We start from the raw sequence: 24,447 nt of genomic DNA on the forward strand, positions 1-24,447 counted from the left end.
CGTGTGGCAGCAACGGTGGTGCAGACTGAGCAGGTGTAGCAGTAACGGTGGTGCAGACTAAATCCGAATGTTACCTTTTTGCCCAATATCGTGCTTAAGGATGGGCAGCTCGCTGCCGCTGACTAGTGGTCATAATGTCAGCCTATTATCACATGTGAATTCAATTCAGATTCCCTGTTTGATATATAAAAGCGGGCCGTGCCCCGCTCTCCCCTACATAAGTATAAACAGTGAATATGTATAAGTGAAATATAAACTTAGCAAGCGTGTAAACCGTCGAAGAACACAGCCTTATTTAACAGCTAATACTGTTAAATAAGGCTGGCCTAGACTCAAACGAAGATATAAAACCTACGCATGCTATGTTTGCATTGAATTTCTACTGAGTATATTTTATTAAAGCCGTTGTTGACACATTGCTTTACTGTCGTTGCTGTATAGCGCGATCATAACGCTTAGTTTATCACTCATTTTATTATAAAAATTCACAGCAATATCGTCGGTGTCAACAGTAACACTGCAGCATGATACATTACATTCCTCTCATTCTTAATAAGGAAGGAAATTTACGGTAATGTTGTGCCACCAACGCTGCAGTGTTAACATCTTTCATCAAAAGTGATCTTGTCACCTTAATGGTGACATTCTGATGACGACTGCAGCATAATCACTGTTGCAGTCGTCGTGATGTCACAATCTAATTACCCTGAAATTGAGATGATGTCGTTGACGCTATTAATTAGCAGGGCATTAGCCCTGATTATAAAGTTCCACCTTCATCATTTTATCTAGAATATTGACAGTAACATCGCACATTTCTCGCTGCAGGAACGTTGTACCAACAACGCTACTTCAGTGAGCATCAGAATGTTAGCTTAAATTTACCGTTCGGATTCAAACTACACTACCTTTACTGCTGCAGTAATTGTTGCTGCAAATGTCAAAAATTCAGTCAGAAAAATTTATTTTACCATTTTAGCCAGTCATTTTAAGACAGTCGGCAGTAATGTGCTGCAATACTGCTGCAGTAATGCTGCTGACTCCATTGCTGCAGGCAACGTCAAAAAAGTCATTTTATCGAGACAGTATTGCTGCGCGAAATTACTGACGCCAAATTTCTGGCCGAGGTCATGCTGGTGTCGCCATTTAAATGTAACCTTAGTTGTCCCACGAGCAAAGTGACCCCAAAACTTGTGTAAAATAATATTTACTTCAAAGGTATTTGATATAAAGCCACTTGTATCTACAACAACTAAGTAAATATCGAACATGAAGTTTGCCTCAATAACACCACCAATTTGACTTAATCATTATCTATATTACCGTTACTGAAGAAGCAAGTGACTATTTTTATTTTGAAACTTACAATTAGTTTCATTATCTTCTAGATATGATTATTTCTGGTGGTCAAAATATTGAAATTCCAAGCCATGCACACTTCGGAAGGTACATGTTATCGAACCTACGAAAAGCAAACGGCAACGATGTGTGCCTGGTAAGTAGATGGTGTGCAAACTGAATCATAAATGTGACGGAAGGTGACGTGGTTACTAATATATGGGTATTATATCGCTACTTTTCTGACAGATGGCGATGTCACAGCATACCTGTCAAATTAATGAATGACGAAGCGATGAGTTATCAATGTCACTTTTTGAGACTTTTTCCGAGCCGAAATGGGCTCCAAGTTCATTAGTTTAATTTAAATATCACGAGTCAATAAAGCAAAAGAGACTTTTTGCAGGAAAATGGTATAACTCGAGAGAAATTAACATACAAAGAAGCCACACAATATGCCGTTAATCTGTCTGTGGGCCTCTCCGAGCTGGGGGTTAAAAGAGGGGATGTTGTTGCGATTGGATCCGAATATTTTCTGCATTATGTACCAACAGCTCTAGCTGTCACATTTACTGGGGCAGCTTACACTACCTACGAAATGGGTATCGGAAGAGGTTTGTAAAACATAATTAAATAAAGATATGCTACAGTTTCTTGCAGCATATCTTGTAATTAAAAGGATGCAATCAGGGGCTTTGATTAAAAAAAAAAAATTATAACTTACATACGACGGTCCGCCCATACGGCGATATATTGAATACCAAAAATTAACAGTTCAGTCGTGACACTGCCATCACGAGAGTAGCGATGTGGGAGTCACGTCTCTTCTATTTGTTTTTCGGGTTGAGGTGGACCCCAATTCATTTCGTTCGTAGTTACATTACAACGTAGTATAGTATAGTAGTTATATAACCATAACTATGTACATATAAGTACTTGATTGTTGGAATTGATTTTTATTAAAATTAATAAGTATTATTATTTTTGTAATTATAAAATGTCACGGTACCTTTGAATTGTGTATAAGGTCTATTTGTATTATGACTTTCAAAATTATAATACCAAAATTATGTTTCTTTATATTAAGATAAGACCCGATTCAAGATGTGTTATTGTGTAACAGTTTTATTTTATTTTATTATTTTATTAAGTGTCTTATTTTTTTAGCTGTGCTGAAACACAAACTACAGTTAGTAAAACCAAAGTATTTTATTAGCTCTGTCCGATTTTGGCAAACATTTAAAGATTTACTGAAGAGCTTCGACTGTATAGAGACGTATATAGCAGTAACCGATATTCCAGAATTACCATATTCTTTAAATTCTTTAATTAAAGTGGACGTAGATGTCGAAAGCTTTGAACCAAAGGAAGTTCAGGGCAATACAGATACAGTTTTAATTTTGTATTCATCGGGTACGACAGGAATGCCCAAAGGAGTGCAAATGACCCATTATAGTTGTATATATAACTCTTTGCCGGATGCGTAAGTATATTTTCATTTTTTTTATCGTATATTTTATGACCACATATTTTAAAGGTAGTTAGTATAGCCCCAAATAACTTTAATATATTTTTGAAATAAAACTATTTAAACGGATTTTATCGCGTGTAATGAATTTAAGTAGTCTATCTAATAAAAGAACATTTTGTGGACATTTTGGTATAGAAATATTACTTAAAATAATTTTGAAGTTATAACTTATTGAGCTTTATGAGGGAAATTTTGCGAATATGACTAGCCTAAAAATCTTTTATATATTATTTCTATATCTGGATAATTTTGCACATTGTAATTTTGAGGTAAATTTGAGGAGAGGTGAATATTTTCCCTCAGTCGCCCGTTGACCACGAACGCTGTAAAGAGTTCGAAACGTCAGGATGCATTAAATAGGTTATCGCAGTAACCGAAAATATTTTCATATATATTACTAAAATACTTTAACTGTTCCTTACAAAATAATTCAGCACGCAATATATCAGTCATTAATTATATTGTTTTGAATCAAAAGTGATAACTATGTACGCAACCTCCGCTTGAAAAATATTTCAGGAGTTAATTGCACATTGTGACTTGTTAAGGCCAAAAATAAAAAGTCCTTTTAAATAGTACATTACGATACAAGTGCGAAAAATAGGAAATTCGAAACGAGTGGCGATAAATTAAAACACGACCGAAGGGAGTGTTTTAAATCGACACGAGTTGCGAATTACCTATTCGCACATGTATCGTACAACGTTTTACAGTACATATGGCCCTTTAAATGTTCGACACAGTAACGTAATATGCTACTTCTCGCACTAGTGCTATAAAGTAGCCCCATATGTACTGTAAATATTATTTTCAAAACTCTAATACTTACCCCTCGAGTCGATTTGTAGCAATTTGTCAATTGATCCGCGCAAGATTCACTCATGTAATAATGTAGCATACTTAATGTAATGTGCTATGAATGTACATACTTAATATGAAACAAATTTGATAATTGTAGTTTGACTAGGCCTGCAAGACGTTTTCATTGTCCGTTATAATATAGTTATTTTCTTGAATTAAGACGCTGTTTTTACCTTCCTTTATTTTATTAACTTTGTGTTGAATGAACCTTCAGGTCTATTTATACCATTTCTCAGTTTCTGTACATTGTGTATAACATATGTAACATGTTTATTATGACTGTTTGTGTTCTAAATAAATAAATAATAAAGTCTAATCGGTTGATCGGCCATGATGAACCAGTCAAGCTAGACCAGTCTTGTCCATCATCGCCATTCATCGCCGATGTGAAAAAGGATTATTAGTTTCAGACAAAAGCCATCGCTTCAAACTGCATTCATATTAGTGGCTATCGGTAATATTGTAACATTCATGACCTACAAATTTCTTGCCCTCGGAAGAAAAGTTGTATTTACAACTGATTTTACGCAAGAGAAACTTCTATTACTTTTGAAAAACAATAAGGTACGCAACTTTTCAGAACAGCAGTGAAAAAATGTGTCTAATTTTAAAAATGCCTATTATAACATTTAAATGATTTTAGATCGACGTCATATTTACTTTACCAAATGACATTCGCCAACTAGCATTGTCGGTTACGCCGGAAAATGATTATTTTGAATCTGTGGAAATGATCTATTCTCGGTCAGCGCCACTGCGAGAACATACTATCAAACAATTACAAGAAAAGTAAGTACCTTGTTAATTATGTTCATTGTGTTACGTATAAATAGATTCGTCACATTTTTATTTGTGTTTTAATTAATTTTTATGTGATGGAATAAATATTGTATGAATTAACGTTAATCCCATTTTAAGTTAAGACTTATTTTACTCAAAATTAAAACTTCTTATATTCCTTGGTTTAAACTAGCTTTAACTGTATTTCAATACTAGTTTCTACTGCAATATATAAACAATACTTGAAACTAATTTTTCTTAGGCCCTAGGCATACTGGATGCGGGTCGCACGTCGCTCCGATGTGCGAGCGGGAGGTCGCTATAGGTAATACGCGCATAGCGTTGTCTCGCTTAAACATCGGAACGACGTGCAAATCGGATCCAATAATGATAAGCGCCTTAATCAATGTTTTTAAATACAAAAAGTTGATAACATCAGGCTTTTTAGTCACGATCGTTTATTATATATGTCAAAGCGTAAGAGAGATTTAGGTTTTCAGGACTGGCTAGATGCACTAGGTAGTAAGTACATCCCTAAGGCGTAGGTATTAACGCGAGATTAGGTATACGCGAGATTATTATTACAATGTATACATGGATACGAGACTTGTTGTTATAGACTGAGCAAAGACCACTTAGGCGAAACGTGCTCTCACGGATGCGTGTTTCATGCGCTAAGTTACATTAAAGAATGTCCACTCCCTCGGCTCCGTGATACAAATAGTATGTTTAAAAGAATGTAAAAAAATCTTTGTGGTATGTTTAAAAGTGCCATACATTAGAAAAAGACAGCATGAGATGTCCCTGAATCGCTGTCAAACTTCGGTTACGTAGGAAGTGTCATTTCTGTACGGTAGTACTATTATTTATTCTGTGCTTATATATGCGGTCTTCTCCACATTGAAAACTAGAAAACAAGATTTAACAAAGACGTGTAAAAAACCGTTTTAAAATTTCTCCAATTTTACGTATATACGTTTAATATATAATACACGTAAATCGCTCCTATATAAATACGTATAACGCATTTATTTTTACAGGCTTCCAAAGGTAAAATTTATAATCCAAGCCATGGGATCGACTGAATGTGGGGAGCCAATGTCAGAAATTTGGGCTCAAAAACCGAAACCAGGCAGCGTAGGTGTAGTAAGTCCCGGAGTGCAAGTGAAAGTAAGTACCTACTATATTTAAAATGGAGCACCATGCAGTTAACAATTTTTTATGTAAATGTTATGATTATATAAAAACCGGCCAAGAGCATGTCGGGCCACGCTCAGTGTAGGGTTCCGTAGTTACTCATCCGTCACAATAAGCTAAACTGGAGCTTAAAGTGTAGTAAATGGTACCTTTCACCCGAGCTAAACAAATAGGCAAATTTGCATAATCAGTACCTAATTAAAGTAAGTCTTTTTACTATGAAGGGAAAACTTTTTGCGATAACTCAAAAACAGCTAAACTGATCATGTCCGCTATAGTTTTCATTAAATGTCTTTCTTAAGCTCTACTTTCACGATTTTTTTTCATATTTTTTGGACCTATGGTTCAAAAGTTAGAGGGAGGGGGGACACATCTTTTTTTTCTTTCGGAGCGATTATCTCCGAATATATTCACTTTATCAAAAAATGTTTCTTGAAAATCCCTATTAGTTTTGAAAGACCTTTCCAACGATACCCCACACTCTAGGGTTGCAGCGAAAAAAAAATTCACCCCCACTTTACGTGTATTTTTAGATTTTATTGCACGACTTTGTCGGCTTTATTGATTTATATATCCATGCCAAATTTCAGCTTTCTAGCACTAACGACCACGGAGCAAAGCCTCGGACAGACAGACAGACAGACAGACAGACAGACAGACAGACAGACAGACAGACAGACAGACGGACATGGCGAAACTATAAGGGTTCCGTTTTATGCCATTTGGCTACGGAACCCTAAAAAGACAGATAAATAATACAATGTTCAATATAATATTGCTTCTCCGAATGATTCTAAAAGAAAACCGTCTTCATAAATGATAAAATAAAATATTATGTTACATTATAGTTATGTGCTTTACCAACTGATATGTTTGAAGTCAGTGCCAAGCCACATTTGGTAGGCTACCATGACTTTGGTGCGATTTGATTTGGATGCGGCTATATGTACTATGGAAGTCCTCGAACAGACGAAAATGGTACGAACTGTGGGTTCGGTTCGGTCATCATCAAGAAATTGATTTCAAAATGGAAAGTAATTCAATAAGTACAAGCTACAAGACTAAAGCTTCTTAACTACATGTCAAATTTCAACAAAATCGGTTCAGTTCTTTAAGTTAAAGGTGTCACAAAAAACAGAGTTACTTTCACGTTTTATAATATTAGTACCGATGTATTGTGATTTTTAGATATAGGTAAAAGCTGATTATTATTGACCGTTATTGTTACTATTTGGCTTGGCACCGACTTCAAATATATCACTTGGTATAGTCAGACCAAGCTAAGTTGGCAACAATGTTGATAGCCCAGCCTGTGCAAGTGTTAAGTAAACGTCATAATTTCATGGAAGTTTGACGTTTAATATAACATTTGCACTGTCTGGGCTGTCAACTTACCTTGGTCTGACTCTAACGCATATACTTAAATCTCAACAACCGCCTTCTACATTTAACCGTTTTGGCAAAAACCTTTGTAAACCAGTACTTTGGAAAATTATAATATATCAGTCTTCTACAAAATCGATGTGTTCTTTGAGTCGGCGAGCTCCTGACCTGCACGGCTGCTACAAGGATAATATTTTTTTTGAAGTCATTTTTTTCTGTATATAGTTTTTATTTTTCCATTTTTAGTTTTATGGTACCTATTGTAAGGAGCTTACGAGTGACGTTTGACGAATGAAAAACATATAAATATTCAACATTGAATTAATAAACTTTTCTAAAATTCAGATTTTCCTGAGTCCTTATGGGTAACCATTCCTGCTAATAAATCCATACTCCGCCCTGACCGCTGACCCAATCCGTCAACCTCCGATCCCACAACCTCCCAACCCCTCGACTTCTGGTCACTGATCCTCAACCCCTCAACCGCTAATTATTTTTTTCTTCGCGAGTGCGATGAAAAACATTTTGTATCACACGGAAGTATTAAAATCGGAAATTTGAGTCATAAGACTCCCTGCGCGGCGCTTCGTCCGCCCTCGTACCGTGTTTCTACAACTGATACTCTTTCGAGCTTCTCGTTAAAAATTTTGCCCATACCTCCCTTATTGAACAATGTATTTCGTCGTTTTTGACAAAGTCAGAAAAACTAATTAAGAACAATGAGGTAAATTCACCTATTGGTTTAATAATAAAATTTTATCAAGTAGGTTCATGTATATTTTTATTTACTTATTTAAATAATTTAATTTTTAACAAGCTGAAACGTCTGCGAACGATGCTATGATATGAAGCTCAGAATAAATTCAAAAGTGGAAAAATTACTGTCTTGGGTGAGACTTGAATTTATTTCAGATTGTAGATGTAAATACACGAAAATTTTTGGGTCCCAATCAACAGGGAGAGATTTGTGTGAAGGGTCCAATGAATATGAAAAGCTACATAGATATTGATCGCGTCGATTATTTAGACGAAGACGGATACTACAAGACTGGCGACTTGGGATATTTTGATGAAGAGCATTACTTTTACATCATCGACAGACTAACTGATATAATCGATGTGAATGGGTGGAAGGTAAGAAAAATTTAAAGTCACAAAAAATTATCATTCCCAAAAACAATTTTCTCCAAACATACAGATTTACACAATTTATTACCTTGAACAATGCCCCTGCGTTTGACCTTTCCGATTTTTTGATTATCATAAGATTTAGAAGCGAAAAAGAAATTCCATACAAATTTTAAAAAGCTCCTAACTTTCATAATAAATAAAGAAATGTAAAAATAAATTAAAAGGGCATAGCTGTGGTTATATTCATCACACTACGTAAAAATAACTTCTATAATATCTAGAGAGCAATATATGCACTACGTTTGTGTGGAGAAGCATTCACGCGAAGTCGTCCTCTTCCCTCTTAACACATATTCCTACCAATGTTGTACTTTTGACTGAAGTGTTGCTTCATAAATCTATACTTTTGAATTTTGTAGCTTTTTACAATATCTACTAATGATAATAGTTTTGTAATCGTTACATAATTTTATTCGACATGAGGGTGCAGCTGATCAAATATAAGTAAATATACCTCTGCTTTAATTAATCGTTTATTAATGATGACTTTGACTAGGTTTCGCCTGTGGTACTTGAAAATATTCTACTGCAGCACCCTGAAGTCCAAGATGCCGGAGTAATAGGAAAACCGGACCCGATGGCCGTGCCCACTGAATATCCTATGGCATTCGTTGTTAAAAAGCCAGGAAGTCAAATCACAGAACGAGAATTGATCGAGTTCGTTGCGTCTGAGGTACGAGTAACTGATAGCTTTGATATAAATAAATAAATCTTTATACGACAATTAATTTCACACAGATAGATCTAGTCCTATAGTAAGCTCAATAAGGCTTGTGTTGTGGGTATCAGACGAAGATATACATAATATATAAGTATATATATACATATATATATAGTAAACATCCATAGATTAGGAACAAATATTAGTGATAAACAGAAATAAATGCCCTTACCAGGTTTCGAACCCGGGACCTACTGCTTCGTAGTCAGAGTCACTACCGACTAGGCTAGGAGACTGTCAAAATACCGCCGCAAAATGTGAGAGCCCTCGGGAAAAGGTTCCTTATGAGGATTTCTAGTTTCGGAGATATTAAATGATTTGTATGATAAAAAGGTGAAAAACATACTCATTTTTTATTGTGTGATATCAAACCCTAACGTTTGTTTACCTGGTTTTATAGTTGTTATTATAAATATGTTATAAGCCTAGTAAGGACGTCTTAAAGCTTAGTAGAAAAGGTACCCTATGGCGGAGTGATTGGGAATTCCCAGAAAGAGCTAGTCAATACGGTAAAAGAAGTCTAGTAGGGAACTGTGCTAGCATTCTGAAGGACAAATTTAATAATTTCAGTTCTAGTCGGGGCCGTCGGGGGGCCTAGCCAATATAACTGTACATCGACTGACATTACAAATCTAAGTAGCCTGTTATTACCTGTACCTGTGTGTAAGTTGCCTGTTTTGTACTTATCCCCAAAATTTTATTAGTTTTTCTTTATATGTAAGTAATAAGGCAGCAAACGAGCCGACGAGCCGCAGTCATCGCCGCCCATGGACATAAGTAACCTTTGAGAACCCTAAATATCTTGAAGAACCTCATGTCATAGCGCAAGGGAAACACCTCAGAAGGAAGCTCATTCCACAACTTGCACGTTCTGGGCAAAAACGAGCGAGATGCCCGCTTGTTCTTGGTTTGCCACGTGTCGAGAAAGTGAGGATGAAATTTGTTTCTTTGGCGGGAGGTGCGGTGATAAAAATGCGACGGTAGCACCAATTCAAAAAGTTCTTCAGAACATTCCCCATTGTACAGACGGTAGAACAGGCACAGAGAGCCAACGTCTCTCCGAAGACTGAGAGGTTCCAAACCGACTGTGAGATTGGGGTCACCAATAATACGAACGACCCGACGTTGGAGGGAGTCAAGTGGAAGAAGTTGGTATTTCGGTGCTCCAGACCAGCGGTGAGAACAGTACTCCATATGTGGTCGAACCTGCGCTTTGTATAATGAAAGCCTAGCTTCTTAGAGGCCAGTTTGAAACGAAACTGGACTTCGTTCGTAATGTCGACACCGAGTATCCCGATATTCTTGGAAATGGTAAGGGGAATGTTCTGGAATTTTGGCGCCAACAAATGGGGTTTTCTTAGCGGAAAATGCGCAAACTTGTGTCTTACTGGGGTTAAACTGGACTAGATTACGTTCACCCCACTCGGATACCTGCTCAAGAGAGGCCTCGATTTCGGACACAAGTTGCATTCTGCTTTCCAACACCTGCTCACGAGAGGCATTTGCAAGACCTGTATTAGAAGCTATCACCTGTGCTGTTATCCGCATAGCAATGGATATTGCTAGTCAATAGATATCATTGATATGAAAGATGAACAGAGTAGGTGACAGTACAGATTAGTTTATCCTAGCTGTTCCATCATAATCGTGCTTCATCATGTAACTTAACCACAAGGTACCTTTTCTTTAAATACATATTATTGGTATTTTTTAAAGATTATTATGACGAAGAACTAATTATATTAGTGGCAGTTTAATGTAACTTAATATTTTCCATTGCTTAAAAGATAAACTTCATGTTAATTGATTTCTTGTAGTGATGTGTTACTAAATTATTTCCATAAGGTACCTTTCTTTAAATGTATGGAGCAAAAACCGTTATTGATATGTAAGTTTAAAATGGCATAAAAAGTTAAATATAGTATTTAGTGACGATTTTAGGATTTATTTCATATGAATGAAATAACTTCTTTCTTATGACTGTGCTCTGAAAAATTGATTGTGGGTTACATTACATTGTAGTCAACTATGTAACTTACTTCAACAACATAATTTTTAGGTGGCTCAACTTAAAACGTCTCTCGTAAAGTTGTATATATTAAAACATTATTTTCAAAAAATAATATCTCCGCAAGTACAAAACATAGGTGGTTGATCTTTTGTGTTCTCGATAGCTTATTTATTGTAACTTACTGGGATATGCATAACTGAAGCGCTGGTGGCGGGATTCAAACCCCGGCTCGTACCAATGAGTTTTTCGGAAATTATGTACAAAATATCATTTGATATTTACCAGTCGCTTTTCGCTGAAGGAAAACATCGTGAGGAAACTAGACTAATCCCAATAAAGCCTAGTTTACCCTCTGGGTTGGAAGGTCAGATGGCAGTCGCTTTCGTAAAAACTAGTGTCTACGCCAATTCTGGAGATTAGTTGTCAAGCGGACCCCAGGCTCCCATGAGCCGTGGCAAAATGCCGGGACAACGCGAGGAAGACTGGGATATTCATAACTCTATATCACCCATAAGGTACCTTTACCCATGGAACATCACAAATATGGTCGGCATTATATTTATATATTGCAAAAAACTACATTTTTAATAAAAAAAACCGTGTTTGTACATTAAATAGGTTACGCCGTATATGCAGTTGAAAGGTGGATTACGATTCATACAAGAAATACCTAGGAACCAACGAGGAAAAATTTTACGAAGACAACTTAAAGAAATGTTATGCGATTCTTTTTAAATCATAGTTTATGTTTTCTTTATTCACCTTCTCAGATTTGTTAAATACATTTTTTGCGACGAATATTATTATGTATAATTGCCTTATGTGTTATATTTTTCATTTAAGTATCGTTCAAGTTTATGTTTTATTGTTTGGTGAATTTGTATGCTTGCGGCTTTGTTTGTAATTTGTAATGTAATAAAAACTATACAAACCCAAAACAATTTTATTTTATTTGGTTAAAATGGAGACATTTTATTGAATCATAGATTCTTATCATACAGCGGGGGTAATGATTCGACTACGGACAATGGAATGGTCCAGGACATATCGTAACTCGCCGACAACAAGCGGCTGGATCCCGAACAAAACGGTCACGTGCTGCGACTGTGATTGTAACCGAGTAAAAATATCCAACGGCGGAGAAATAAAATAAACCTGAAAGAATGTATGGCTTGCATTACCAAACGACAGGTTAGCTGATACACATAGGTAATATAAACTGAACTGAAACAACTACGAAATGCAGCAGTGATGTTGCATAGTGACACTGATGTAGATTGCATTGTTGCACAAAATGTCAAAATAGTTATTTACGATACAAGTGGTGGTAGAAGGAGGTAGTGGAATGGTGATAAATTAAAATACGACCGAAGAGAGTATTCTAAATTGACACGAGTTGCGAATTACCTATTCGCACAGCTCTTTAAAGTTTCGACATATGCACGGAAAGTAGGTACTCATTCCCGCACCGGTGCGGGAAAGTTGCACCATATGTACTGTAAAGGTAATTTTATCAAGATAATTATATGACTTTTTCTGCAGCATTGCAGACTGTAGTTTTATTTCGCAGTATTGCTGTTGTCTACATTGTGGCTACAAATATTAATGATTTAAATGACAGCATGCCTTTTCTGCGCCGTAAGTAAATCGCAGAGTGGCATAAAAAACCAGTAAAATCTAAGTAGCGTCGAACGAGCATCGCCTAGCTTGATTCATCTATTACCAACTAAAAGATACACAGCAATAGCACAGATGATTCTTTCTTGATAAATTAACTATTAATAAAAATATAATTTACTATGTTGCAATCGAACAGCGGTAAATCGGTATTTTTGTCACGTAGTACAAAAGTTGGGGCCAAGTAACAAATGAGACGTGGAAAAATCGTAGAAATATGTGAGCTGAGTTGATTCTTCCCGAGTGTTCCTGATGTCCAACATATGTATGCGGGATTAATGCCACGCGATAAATCTTTCGCGCAAGTATCACGTAGAATATTAGTCACTTACATATAACAAGTCACTGTATTTATTCCCAAGATAGAAAATTGCATTATATATTAGTTTTTTATTTATTTATTGTATTCAACTACCTTTATACTCCGTACAATCGTACATATCTGCTCTAATATAGTAGTAGGTGGTATGTTTTTACCAAAAAACGCAAGTATTATCACTATATTTTACCTAACATTTTAATGCTTTTGTTAAACAAGGAAATAAAAATGCAAACCCATCAGCATCTGATTACACAAGTTATAGGAAACTTCATTTATGCTTCTGCGACTGAAGTTAATTTAAAAGATATCAATATATTTTAATAAAAAGAGGACTTGTAAAATAATAATTTTTTCGAACAGTTTAGGTAATTTAACAATGATATAGACGTTATTAATATGTTACCAAGAAAGTTATTGAGTTGCTAAGTAGTAACATGTTCTCATGTATCGTTTTTTAGAATAGGATCATGGCAAGATAAAAAGAAAATTTAATCTGATATCGCTCGTCAAATCAAAATTACTTCAAATGTATAAAATTATAAGCGTCACACAAGCCGGGCCAGAACAAAATTTAATTGCATCCCTGGTGCATCAGGCAACCCGCAAAGTTTCAAGGAATTTTATTAGCTGTTTCATACTACAATATGTTTACGCGTTAGCTAGCGTAAATATATTTTCCAATAATCCCAACTAAGTAATTCAGTTGGTCACAAATTCGTCCTAAAGTAAACACAGTCTCATTAGTGAACTTTCCCCAACGACCGCTAAAGAATTGACTGCGGAGTAAGAGCTCTGCTAATAGGTCGTATTATCCCGGGACTACTAACTGGATACTTCGAGGCTATTTTACTCTATTTACATTAAAGGTCGTAACTGACAGGGCTGGATTAATAAATTACACCCTTTGGTTCTAGCAGGGCAGTGTTTCCCGCAACACTCCCAAGGGCTTCAGAGAGTACTACGTTATCCCAAGAGGTCAGCCGTAATGCAAAGCATTGTGCATAATCTTTACTTTATTTTATGGTACATGAAGTACTTACATGTATTTCCACTTTCATTGGTTTATGTGACGGTGATTATGAATTGAATACTTTCTAACTTATTGATCACTGTTGAGTGTTGATGCGTCATGGATACGTTTAAATTATATACAACACAAATGTGTATAATGTGGAGGCCTATTCGGATCCGTTATCAATTTTGCAATTAATTTAAAATAAGGGTTTTTAGGGTTGGCGTATTTTAATACGTGCCCTAAATTCCCCTTTAGTGCACAACTTCGACTGAGGTAGCAACATTAAGGATTTGGTATAAGTTTCAGTATATTTTATACATTTAGTTATTTAACTAATACAACAGGGTGTAATATAATATTGATTTTATTATTTAAAAATATTTTTACACAATTTCATTTATTGGGAACGCAATGGCAGTATATCTATTTCTTGGTAAAATGATCATGGTAATGTTTTACTTGGGCGAAGTTGGGCACCAACGGTAAATTTAGGGTTCTCTGCGGTAGATAGTTTTGACAACCCTTATTTTCAATGAATGAACAACATTGTTAACGGGGTTCTTAAATTAGGTACGCGGGAGAATATGTGACTCTTAGTAAGAGGCATAAAAATGGCGTATAGTTTCCTCTTATCTACTAGACTCACTATCTCTTCTGAAATTCTTATTTTAGTGAATGAATTTTTATTTTCCCGCTATTCAAATTGTGGCCATTACCTATTGCAAAATAAAAAAAACTTTGAGTTAATGCAACTATCAAACTGCATCATTATGCCCATCTTATTAACAACCGTCAAAGCAAGATCGGCAGGGCTATGATGCTTTGGTCACCATATCATTAATCATTTAACGCGTGGAATGACGATTATCATATAATGACTTAAGAGGATACGGGAGCTGAGATTTAAATATTTTACGTGAATATATCCGTCTACTAGTGCGATGAGGACAACGCCAGGTTAGGCGAAAAATCTTGCGTAATAATCTCAAAAAACGATGTTTCGTACTCGACTGTTTCCTCCTCCGAAACTTAACCAAATGTAACGAAATTTTGAGATCTAAGTGTTAATGAAATTATCTGTGTCGGAATGTTTTGCTTTTTAGGCTAATTGATGTCAGTTTTGAATACCATGCTTCTCTATGCCGTCTAGAAAATTAGGTTATTTTTGCGAATATTTGAAGTGCACTAGCGTCATAAGAAACAAAAATATGAAAAAAAAGCAAAACAGACCGACACAGATATTATTAATAATAATCTGTGAAGAAAAATCATTGCTCTAGCTTCAAAAACCACGGAGGAAACAGTCGACTACCTTTGTATGGAGAAATGACCACTCCTGTTGCCTCTTAATTCGGTATAAAGTCACGAGGATATAGGTAGGCGACTAACGATAGCGTGACAGTGTTAAGAGTTTGAAAAATTTTTTTTTAACTCGATGACTTAAAGCGTATTTTAAAGAATAGATGATTGAAGTTTGTATCCACAAGTGGATGTAGATCAGATAAATATAATGTGGTAATGCAGATCAGATAGATATACGGGAGCTGCATACTTGACTTACACATATCAATTTAAAATTTTATATACCTACTCATGTAAGATATGAATACAAAAAGGTTTTATTACAAACATCCTCAAAATTGGCACGCTGGCGTAAAGCGAGAAATATCAAATTTTTATGGTCACGAATTAACATACAAGGCGAGCAAATGCAAGTATGACGAGGAGGAAACTTTTAATATATTTTTATGAAAGGCCTTTTTTCGCGAGAACCCTGAATGATTAATGTCTGACACTTCAGCGGGCTCCGCAGCTAATTCCCAGAACTTTTCATAGATATATATATATTTTATAATTAAGCCCTTAATTTGTTGATCTCTGAGATTTGTATTTTAAAGAAAAAGAATTTCGTAATCTGAGCACTTTAGGGAAAAATAATTGAGATAGATACATACACTAATTAAGGTATAATAAAATAATTGTTAGTACTCTTAATATAAAGCGCATTTTTTTAAATAAACTAGCAAACAATTTATTTATTTGATTAAAAACACCAAATTTTTTTCGTTAGTTCAAAGTGATTTTTAGTTTTTTGTATAATTTATATGAATGAACTTAATACTTTCCTAGTTCACACTGAAATAGCACATAATATAACGCAAATATGTTATATTTTGTTCTATAAATTGATATTCTAAAATGACCACAAAATAGTTACAAAATCAAAGGTATATTTTTAGATAGTACTTTTACTTGTATATAAAACTAGCCTTTAATGGGCCTTTTCAAGTACTTAAATAATGATAATAAATGACGGTTCAACGTTTGCCGTATTGTTTTTCCTCAAAGAAAATGAATATCCGAACCGCTACATCATCCAGGGAAATGCTCATAACCGAAATTCAATACAAGCGTGGGCTATAAATTTCAAATGCCCTGTAATAAATCGGTTATCCGATTTATTTCCCACTGAAATAGCCTCCAAACCAAATTGGTTTTTGAATAACGATTCCAGTAAACACAATTATATATTATCGTGAGCTTACCATTGTAGTGAAGATTGAATGTTGATTTACATATTTAATTTCGGCTTGTTTATTTGGAGTAATTCCAACTGTGTATTAAATCAATTACCGTTAAGCTCAAATTGAAATTCGAAGCTACGCTAACAGCAGTTCGGAAAAAAACTGTATATCTAAATGAAAGCGAACAAAGCAAAATGTATTTATTAACGATTATATCTACGGAACTGTTCACTGAGGAAAGGCTAACATGCTTTTGGTCGGTTCTTCTTTTCATCTCATATAAGAGTACTGTGCTCTGCCTCTAATTATATTACAATGATATTAAAATTATTTCGTTTGTAGCTGAACTGTTCTTTAGGTTACTGGGACAAAATTAAAAGTATATATATATTTTCATAGAATATATCAATTTCATTTAGAAATATATTGTGGTGACTACATAATCTGCATAATGGAGCACGCTTTCCAGCACTGGTTAGTTTAAGGGGGGCACAGAACTGCACACTCGCTAAAAGTTGTGGGCAGTTGATGTGGTTCGAGCATATATACGTAGCATACATGTATGTGGTAGACATTGCGTACATTAAACTCCCAAAACTACTATACATAGACTCATTATACAAATAAACAATCGTGTTTATAAATATTATTACGTTTTTCATTTGCTCTGAAAGTGGGACGTTGTTGCTCTAAATAGTGTGCAGAAAATTATACGTTTCTGCACTAGAGCATTTTACTTTTCCAGTACGTTTTTTTCTTTTAGATTACGATAAGCAATTACAATTTGATATTATATAGATTTGTAGTAAAATTTCCATTCTGATATTTAACTCCCTATTCCATAAATCAAGATACTTTTACCTAAATTGTTAATTAACAGTACTCTCAAGACTCTATACAAACTCTAATAATTATATACTCTATTAATTATAAGTACTCTATATAAGTTGCTTAGTCATGTTTTTAAATACACATATATTTTACTTTTCTCGTATTTATTTCAAATGAAAAGTAGAGTGTTTAACTCGGGTGAAACGCACTATTTCAGACTCGGATTATTGGCGCTCGAACGCACTCAACAGAAATGAGTGTATTTCATCCCTTGGTCTTGGTCTTGGATCTACTATTAAATAAGTAGTACCGAAAAATAATGTAAAATTCTTATATTTAAAATACCTCCTCTCTAAACCAGCCCGGAGATAAGCAGCAGACGGTGTTAAATTCCACTCCATTATTGCTTCACACACCGATGCTAATTTGGCCGAACAATGTCGCTATATTCAGACGATTTTATTCAGCTAACATAAGCTTCGTTTTTGCCCTTCTTCCCGGCAATCAGGCCCCTGGCCAATTGATAAGTGGCCAGTTTATCAAACATCTTTTCCCGGTAATCACTTCGCAGATCTTAACATAAGCCAAGCAGCTGCCGTTTTATGGTAGCATCTAAATTACAACCTAAGGGCTCAAATCTCATCTCAGGTTTTAAACGCGATCCTTCTAAATTAATATATTGTAAAATATACGATAGACCTGTCTCGCCATATTGAATATTATGGACGTTGTCGTATTGATAACGGATGTCTTTAATCTACCGTTTGATTAAGTGTTAGCTTAAGGGTATGAAGAATAAATAAAGCGTTCTACAGTTTATTTGCAATCTATATTAGATATTTGGATACGTATCGATGGCTATAAATATTTTTATTATAAAATCAGTCGCAATAACGCTCATTTGATATAATTATTATATGACGTAACAACACTTAGTATATTTACAATTTTTATAAATGATATTATTATCGTTTTATATAATGATTAATTGATCTAATAACATTTAGCATAACATTCTTGAAGTATAATGCATATCTCCTCTACCGACCTTATAATATAACGTTTATTTCATCTAAAGTAGAATTGGTATAACCTTTTTTGATATAATGTATTAAATAAATAATCCCAGACTTACTACACACTAAAACAATTCATCTTCTACACATAAAGAACTGCTATTTATAACTAGGTTAGGTCAGACCTGCGATCCCTACACAAAACAAACCACTACCAGAGAAGTAGGTTAGGTTAGAACTGCGACCCCTATACAAAAGGAACCGTTATCAGACAAGTAGATTAGGTTGGGTTAGAATTGCGACCCTTACACAAAACAAACCGCTACTGGAAAAGTAGGTTAGGTTAAGTTAGAACTGCGACCTTTACGCAAAACGAACCGCTACCAGAAGGATACGTTAGGTTAGAACTGCAACCCTTTCACAAACTGAAAGAAAGGAAGTTTAGTTTAGGTAAATGAAATACAATTTGCACACAAAATATATTTTTGAATTAAGCATTGGATCATATTTAAGATTCAAATTAAACGCTTTTATATTCGTATTTTAGTCCTGGAAAATTAAACAGTGTAGTACTTCTCACCTCGCTGCCATTTTAACGCGAATTAAGAGCCGCCATAGATAAAAGAAAAAATCAGCAACTGTCAGGATGACACTTTATATTTTTTCACGCGCGCTTCACGCAATTGTTATTAATTTAAATTTTATCGAGTAATTCGCAGTTTTTCCCATAATAATCGATGCAGTTATACCTAAAAAGGCGTTATGCAGTACAAAGTGCAAATGGGGAGTGAAATGTATAAATATCGGGACGTAAGTCAGACCTTGTACATTTGATTTAAGCAGCAAAAGTGTTCCCGTGGGGAAAGTTAGAGGTCTGATGTAATAGTTCATACTTTTTTTTTTCTCATGCTCCTCCAAAATGATCGGAGACATTATGTTTCCTATGCTACTCTTTCATTCCAGTTCTATCTTTTATGCATCTCGCACTTTTATTCCACATACTTTTTCTTTCTTTCATTCATCTTCTTTCTTACTATGAATGGGTGGGATTCCCAAGTAGTCTACCGATTCTATCTTTATTACTTTCTTTACTTATTTTAGGGTGTAGTCAGTGAATTGTACACAAGGGTGGATTGTTTTTATTTTTCATTTTACACAGTTTTGGTCACAGTTTATTTATGTTACATTTTACCTTACATATTACTTTACGTGTGACATCTTATATCTACTTATTTCTAGCATTTTATATTACATATGCCATCTAATACATTGTTTAGGACACAATTGATATATACTCATTATATATTGTTGTGTTCCTATTGACATCTATTTGTTTCTCTTTACAACCTTTGCTACTATAGTTTTACAAAATGTTAAAAATGTCGCGTTCATGTTTTTGTCCCTCATAATGCTCGGTAGGTTTTCGTAACTTATTTTAACACTTAGTTCTACTTCTATGTCATTTCTCTCCTTTGCATATACAGGACATTCAACTATGGTGTGGAGAGCACTTTCTTTCACCTGTGGGTCGCATATGCACGCCGGGTTGTCCTTGCATTTAAACCGATGTAAGTAGTCAGAGAACCCGCCGTGTCCCGTTAACATTTGTACCGCGATGTGGTCCAGCGTCATTTTTCGGATGACAGGATACGCCTCTATGGCGTCCGGGAAGAACGCTTTTGTGGTTGAAGCTGTCTCCCCTGCCTTGTACCGCCGATTCCATTCTTCCTTCGACTCCAGGCGTATCTGCCTTTTTGCATAGGAGACCGGGCATCTGTCGTAATTGGGTTTCGTTTTTAGTTTTAGAGCAGCGTCTTTGGCAAGCACATCTGCTCTTTCGTTTCCCTCCAGCCCGGCGTGTGCCTTAGTCCAGAACAACCTGGTTTCCTTGTTAGAGTCCGCGAGTACTTTCAGGTTGGATCGGATCTGCACCGCCAGGGGATGCAGGGAGACGTTGTTTACCACAGTCTCTAAGGCCGATCTCGAGTCGCAGTATACGCTGCAGTTTTTCTCTTTGCTCTGGAGGGCCTGCCTGGTCGCCTCCGTTAGGGCCAGTAATTCGGCCTGGTAGACCGTGCATGACTGGTCAAGTCTCAGTTTCTTTGTTCGGATTTCTACTCCATTTAGCCATACGGAGATTGCAGCTCCGACTTTGCCTTCGATCTTACTGCCGTCGGTGTAAACCTTAAGATCCTCTCTGCTGTACTCCTCCAGCCGTGCACGGTCCTCTAGACACACAAATTTCAGCTCCACCTGGTGCGCTGGGTGTGGCATATCTTGGTACGAAACTGGCCTCTCCATTTCTCTGTCTCCTATTGTCCGCTGGGTGTAGCCTTTCTTTATACAATAAAGCTGGGCTGCTTCCTGGATTCTCAGGTCCAGTGGAAGCAAGCCAGCGAGCAATAGGGTAGAGTTCAGAGAGGCTGTTCTGTATGCTTTAGTAATTTTTTGGGCAAACCCTCTCTGTACTGCGTCGAGTTGCTTCCGAGTTCCCAGTTTCCTTGCTGCAGTTTCCCACGCACTAGCCGCATACATTATTATCGGCTCCACTACCGCTGTATATATGGTTCTTACAATTTTAGGTCCGAGTCCCCAGTGGATTTTTGCTGTTTTTGCGAGTTGTTTGTAAATGTTGAGGGCCTTGCAACAGACCTTCGAAACGTGAGTGTTGAACGTAAGTTTTGCGTCCACCGTTAACCCTAGGATTTTTATTTCTTCGCACAATTCAATGTCTACCCCGCCCATGGTCAAACGTGGGGAATCATATTTTAGCTTTTTTGTGATCACCATGGCTTTAGTTTTTTGCGGTGCAAAGTTCAGTTTATTTGCTACTCCCCACTTTCGAACATGTGCGAGGGCTGAATTGGCCTTTCTCTGCGTCTCTGTTGCAGTGTTCTCCGAAAAGATCAGGACCACATCATCCGCAAATGCCTGGCAGAAGTGTCCCATGCTCTCTAGGCATTTCAGGAGTGGGTCCAGAAGCAGATTCCAGAATGTTGGTCCGCCGATTGATCCTTGGACACAACCCTTCTCTGTCTCCTTTACCCACTCAGCCCCCACCATATCTGATCCTCACTTTCCTATTGGATACCTATTGGTGGGGGTATGATGACTACCTAGTCATCCACCAGTCTCCTTATATTTGCCGGACAATTTGTCTCTGCTAATCTACATCGTATGTCCAGAGATACCATTGTTACTATTTTCTTCGCTTTCACTTGTTGTTTTATGTACTGCATCATGTCATAGAGGGAGTCTTCGGTGCTGCGCTGCGGTGTAAAGCCATACTGCTTTGGACTCATGTCCGGCAGGATGCTGTGTCTTATCCTTCTCACCAACATCTTTTCCAGTATTTTCCCGAATACAGGCAAGAGCCCAATCGGCCTGTATGATTTCGGATGCGTATAGTCTGCTTTCCCTGGTTTCCTCAAGACCACTATAATTGCCTCTTTCCAGCTTTCGGGGAAGTGATTGAGGGCTGGACATCTGTTGGCCAGGGACAAAAGTATCTCAGGGTCGTGGCTTATTACCGCCTTGCATATATCCGCTGTCAGACCGTCTGGTCCTGGAGCTTTCTTTGGGTTAAAGCTTGACGCTGCCCATTTCAGTTCCTCCAATGTGAATGGGGGATCGCATGTTTCATCATGTTTTCTCGCATTCACAGTGTTTGCTCTGTCTCTTTCTTCTTTATGGGTTGCGTCATCACTTTGCTGATCGTCTACCGAGTAGAATGTCTCAGCCAGCAGTTTAGCGGATTCTTCGTTGCTGAACGGCTTTCCATTTTGCACCATTACTACATCCTCCTCCCTTTTTGTTGTTCGGCCAATGACTCTATATATGCCGTCCCACATGCTTTCTCTGTCTTGTTTCTCACAGAAGCTTTTCCAGCTGGTTATTTGGGCTCTTTTGACTTCGCGTTCATAGATGTCCTTTGCCTCTAGGTATTGCTCCACTACCCATGCTCTTCGGATCGGGGCTGCGCATCGGATACGACATTTTTTAGTCACGACTTCCTTTTTGAGTGTTTCGAGTTCATCGGTCCACCAGGGCAATCCTGTCTGTTTCCTATCCTTTATTTTGGGTATTGCTGCTTCGCATGCTTTCCTGACTGTTTCTGTGAATGTCTTAATTTTTACTTCCAATTCTTCTTTGCTATATGTTTTGTTTATTTCTTCTACGGTTATTTTTTCCTCTGTCCATAACTGGGCCAGCTTCTCACGAAGCTGACTCCAATTTTCCTTCTTCGTGTTGAATTTTCTTGTTGTTCTTTTTATTTTGACTCCCGAGGATTCTTCCAGAGTTAGATTGAATATGATTGCCCGGTGGTCCGACCCCGTCACATCTTCTGCAACCCTCCAGTTGCTTACATGTTCAAGCATGTCCTCAGAGCAGGTTGTCACGTCCACACAGCTGGTATACCGCTTTCCGGCTCTGACTGTGTCGAATGTAGGCTCGTATCCCTGGTTCAGAATATGTAGCTCTTGCTCCTCAACCATTCCCGCAAAGGACTCACCCCTATGATCCACTTTTGCACTTCCCCACCACGTATCCCATGCGTTAACGTCTCCTCCTAATAGCATGCTTACTGTTCCTACTTCCTCTCTTATTTTTCCTATCCATTCAATGTATGGTTCAATTGGGGTATCTCCCTCCAAGTATACTGATACTATTGCAACTTCTTTTTTCCCTATTTTCAGCTTTGCGACTGTGATATTCGTCGTCATATACGTTGGACATTGGGTCACGTCTATTTTGTCATCGTATATGACAATGGCCGATTTATTCACCTTCTCGGTGTTTCCGTCGCATTGATCGCGTGTGACGAGTTTGTCTAATGTCCGTGGGACATGTGAGGTGTGGGCTTGAAAATATCCACATGTCACGTGGTGACATTGTGCTTCGTTATTTATGTCCGTGGGACGTTTGAGATGTGGGCTTGAAAATATCCACATGTGTGGTGACATTGTGCTTCATTTTCTATGTACGTGGGACATTTGAGGTGTTGGCTTGAAAATATCCACATGTCGCGTGGCGACATTGTGCTTCGTTCGTGGAACGAAGGTCAGATCTTTTTAACTGTAATTACTTTCAAGTCCAAAGCTCCTAACTCTCATTTATATATATGGCCACCTCCCGTCTCCATGATCAGACCAGCTCGATGGTACCATAATATTGCATTGTCACTCGACTACCATATCCATGCAAAATTTCAGCTCAATAGGGAACCAGAAAGTGGGTCAAATTTAGCTTCCAAGATTTGACCCCCACAAACATACATACATACTACTAGGGTAAGTTAAATAAAAGCTTATATAAACAATTAAAATCACACATATATCTCGCACATAAAAAAAAACTGAAGTCCTTACATTTTGTAGAGTTTTTATCGATTGTTAATATTGTGTATGACAATGTTATATACTCTTATATATTACGATACCTATATTCAATAACGTATCCTAACACTCGAATAAAAAACAAAAACTTACATAAATACGTAATTGATTAATATAGTGGCATAAATTTCCTTAATTATTTACAATCACACACTATTTTTTTAATTAAACAGTAACTAGAGCAGTTAAAGGCGAACAAATGGGGCTATATATAAAAATTCGCTTCAGGAAATAGCGACCATTCTTCAAATGCTCTGATTGGTGCCTCGGGTTTCCACACACTTTATCTGTCGGGGAAAATAAAAGCAATGTTCTTAATTTTTTTTTTTTTTTTTACATTGTATTTTTTTTAATTGAGAGCTGAAGAAGTTAAAACAAATAATACACACAAACAGACACACGATATATATGCAAACTAAAATGAAATATGTATTTTAGTAAAAGTTTTTGTACCTTTTTTATTATTATAAATTTACACTAAATTCACCTCCAATTTTTACAGGTATTTTGATTTTTTCCAATTACGCGTGGTATGTCTTTGTTTATTTTAATGCCTGTCTAACAATCCTCACAAAGTAGGCTTCTTAATCGCATTTTATAATAATTGTATGTGTGAACAAACAGATTTTTTTAAAGGATTTTCACATAGTCA

At 36.5% G+C, this 24,447-nt stretch overlaps 1 protein-coding gene across 1 annotated transcript; it reads left to right on the forward strand.

Annotated features, from left to right (window-relative positions):
* The first annotated feature begins 1,087 nt into the window (after positions 1-1,087).
* Positions 1,088-16,050, forward strand: LOC133516075 (uncharacterized). The gene is made up of 9 exons (XM_061848787.1): positions 1,088-1,495; positions 1,745-1,952; positions 2,506-2,821; positions 4,135-4,294; positions 4,374-4,519; positions 5,551-5,680; positions 8,003-8,224; positions 8,778-8,954; positions 11,632-16,050. Exons 1-9 carry the CDS (start codon positions 1,391-1,393, stop codon positions 11,746-11,748), a joined length of 1,581 nt encoding a protein of 526 aa, XP_061704771.1. The 5' UTR covers positions 1,088-1,390; the 3' UTR covers positions 11,749-16,050.
* The last annotated feature ends 8,397 nt before the right edge of the window (positions 16,051-24,447 follow it).

The sequence above is a fragment of the Cydia pomonella genome, chromosome 3 (assembly GCF_033807575.1).
Source record: "Cydia pomonella isolate Wapato2018A chromosome 3, ilCydPomo1, whole genome shotgun sequence".
Classification (NCBI taxonomy): Eukaryota; Metazoa; Arthropoda; class Insecta; order Lepidoptera; family Tortricidae; genus Cydia; species Cydia pomonella.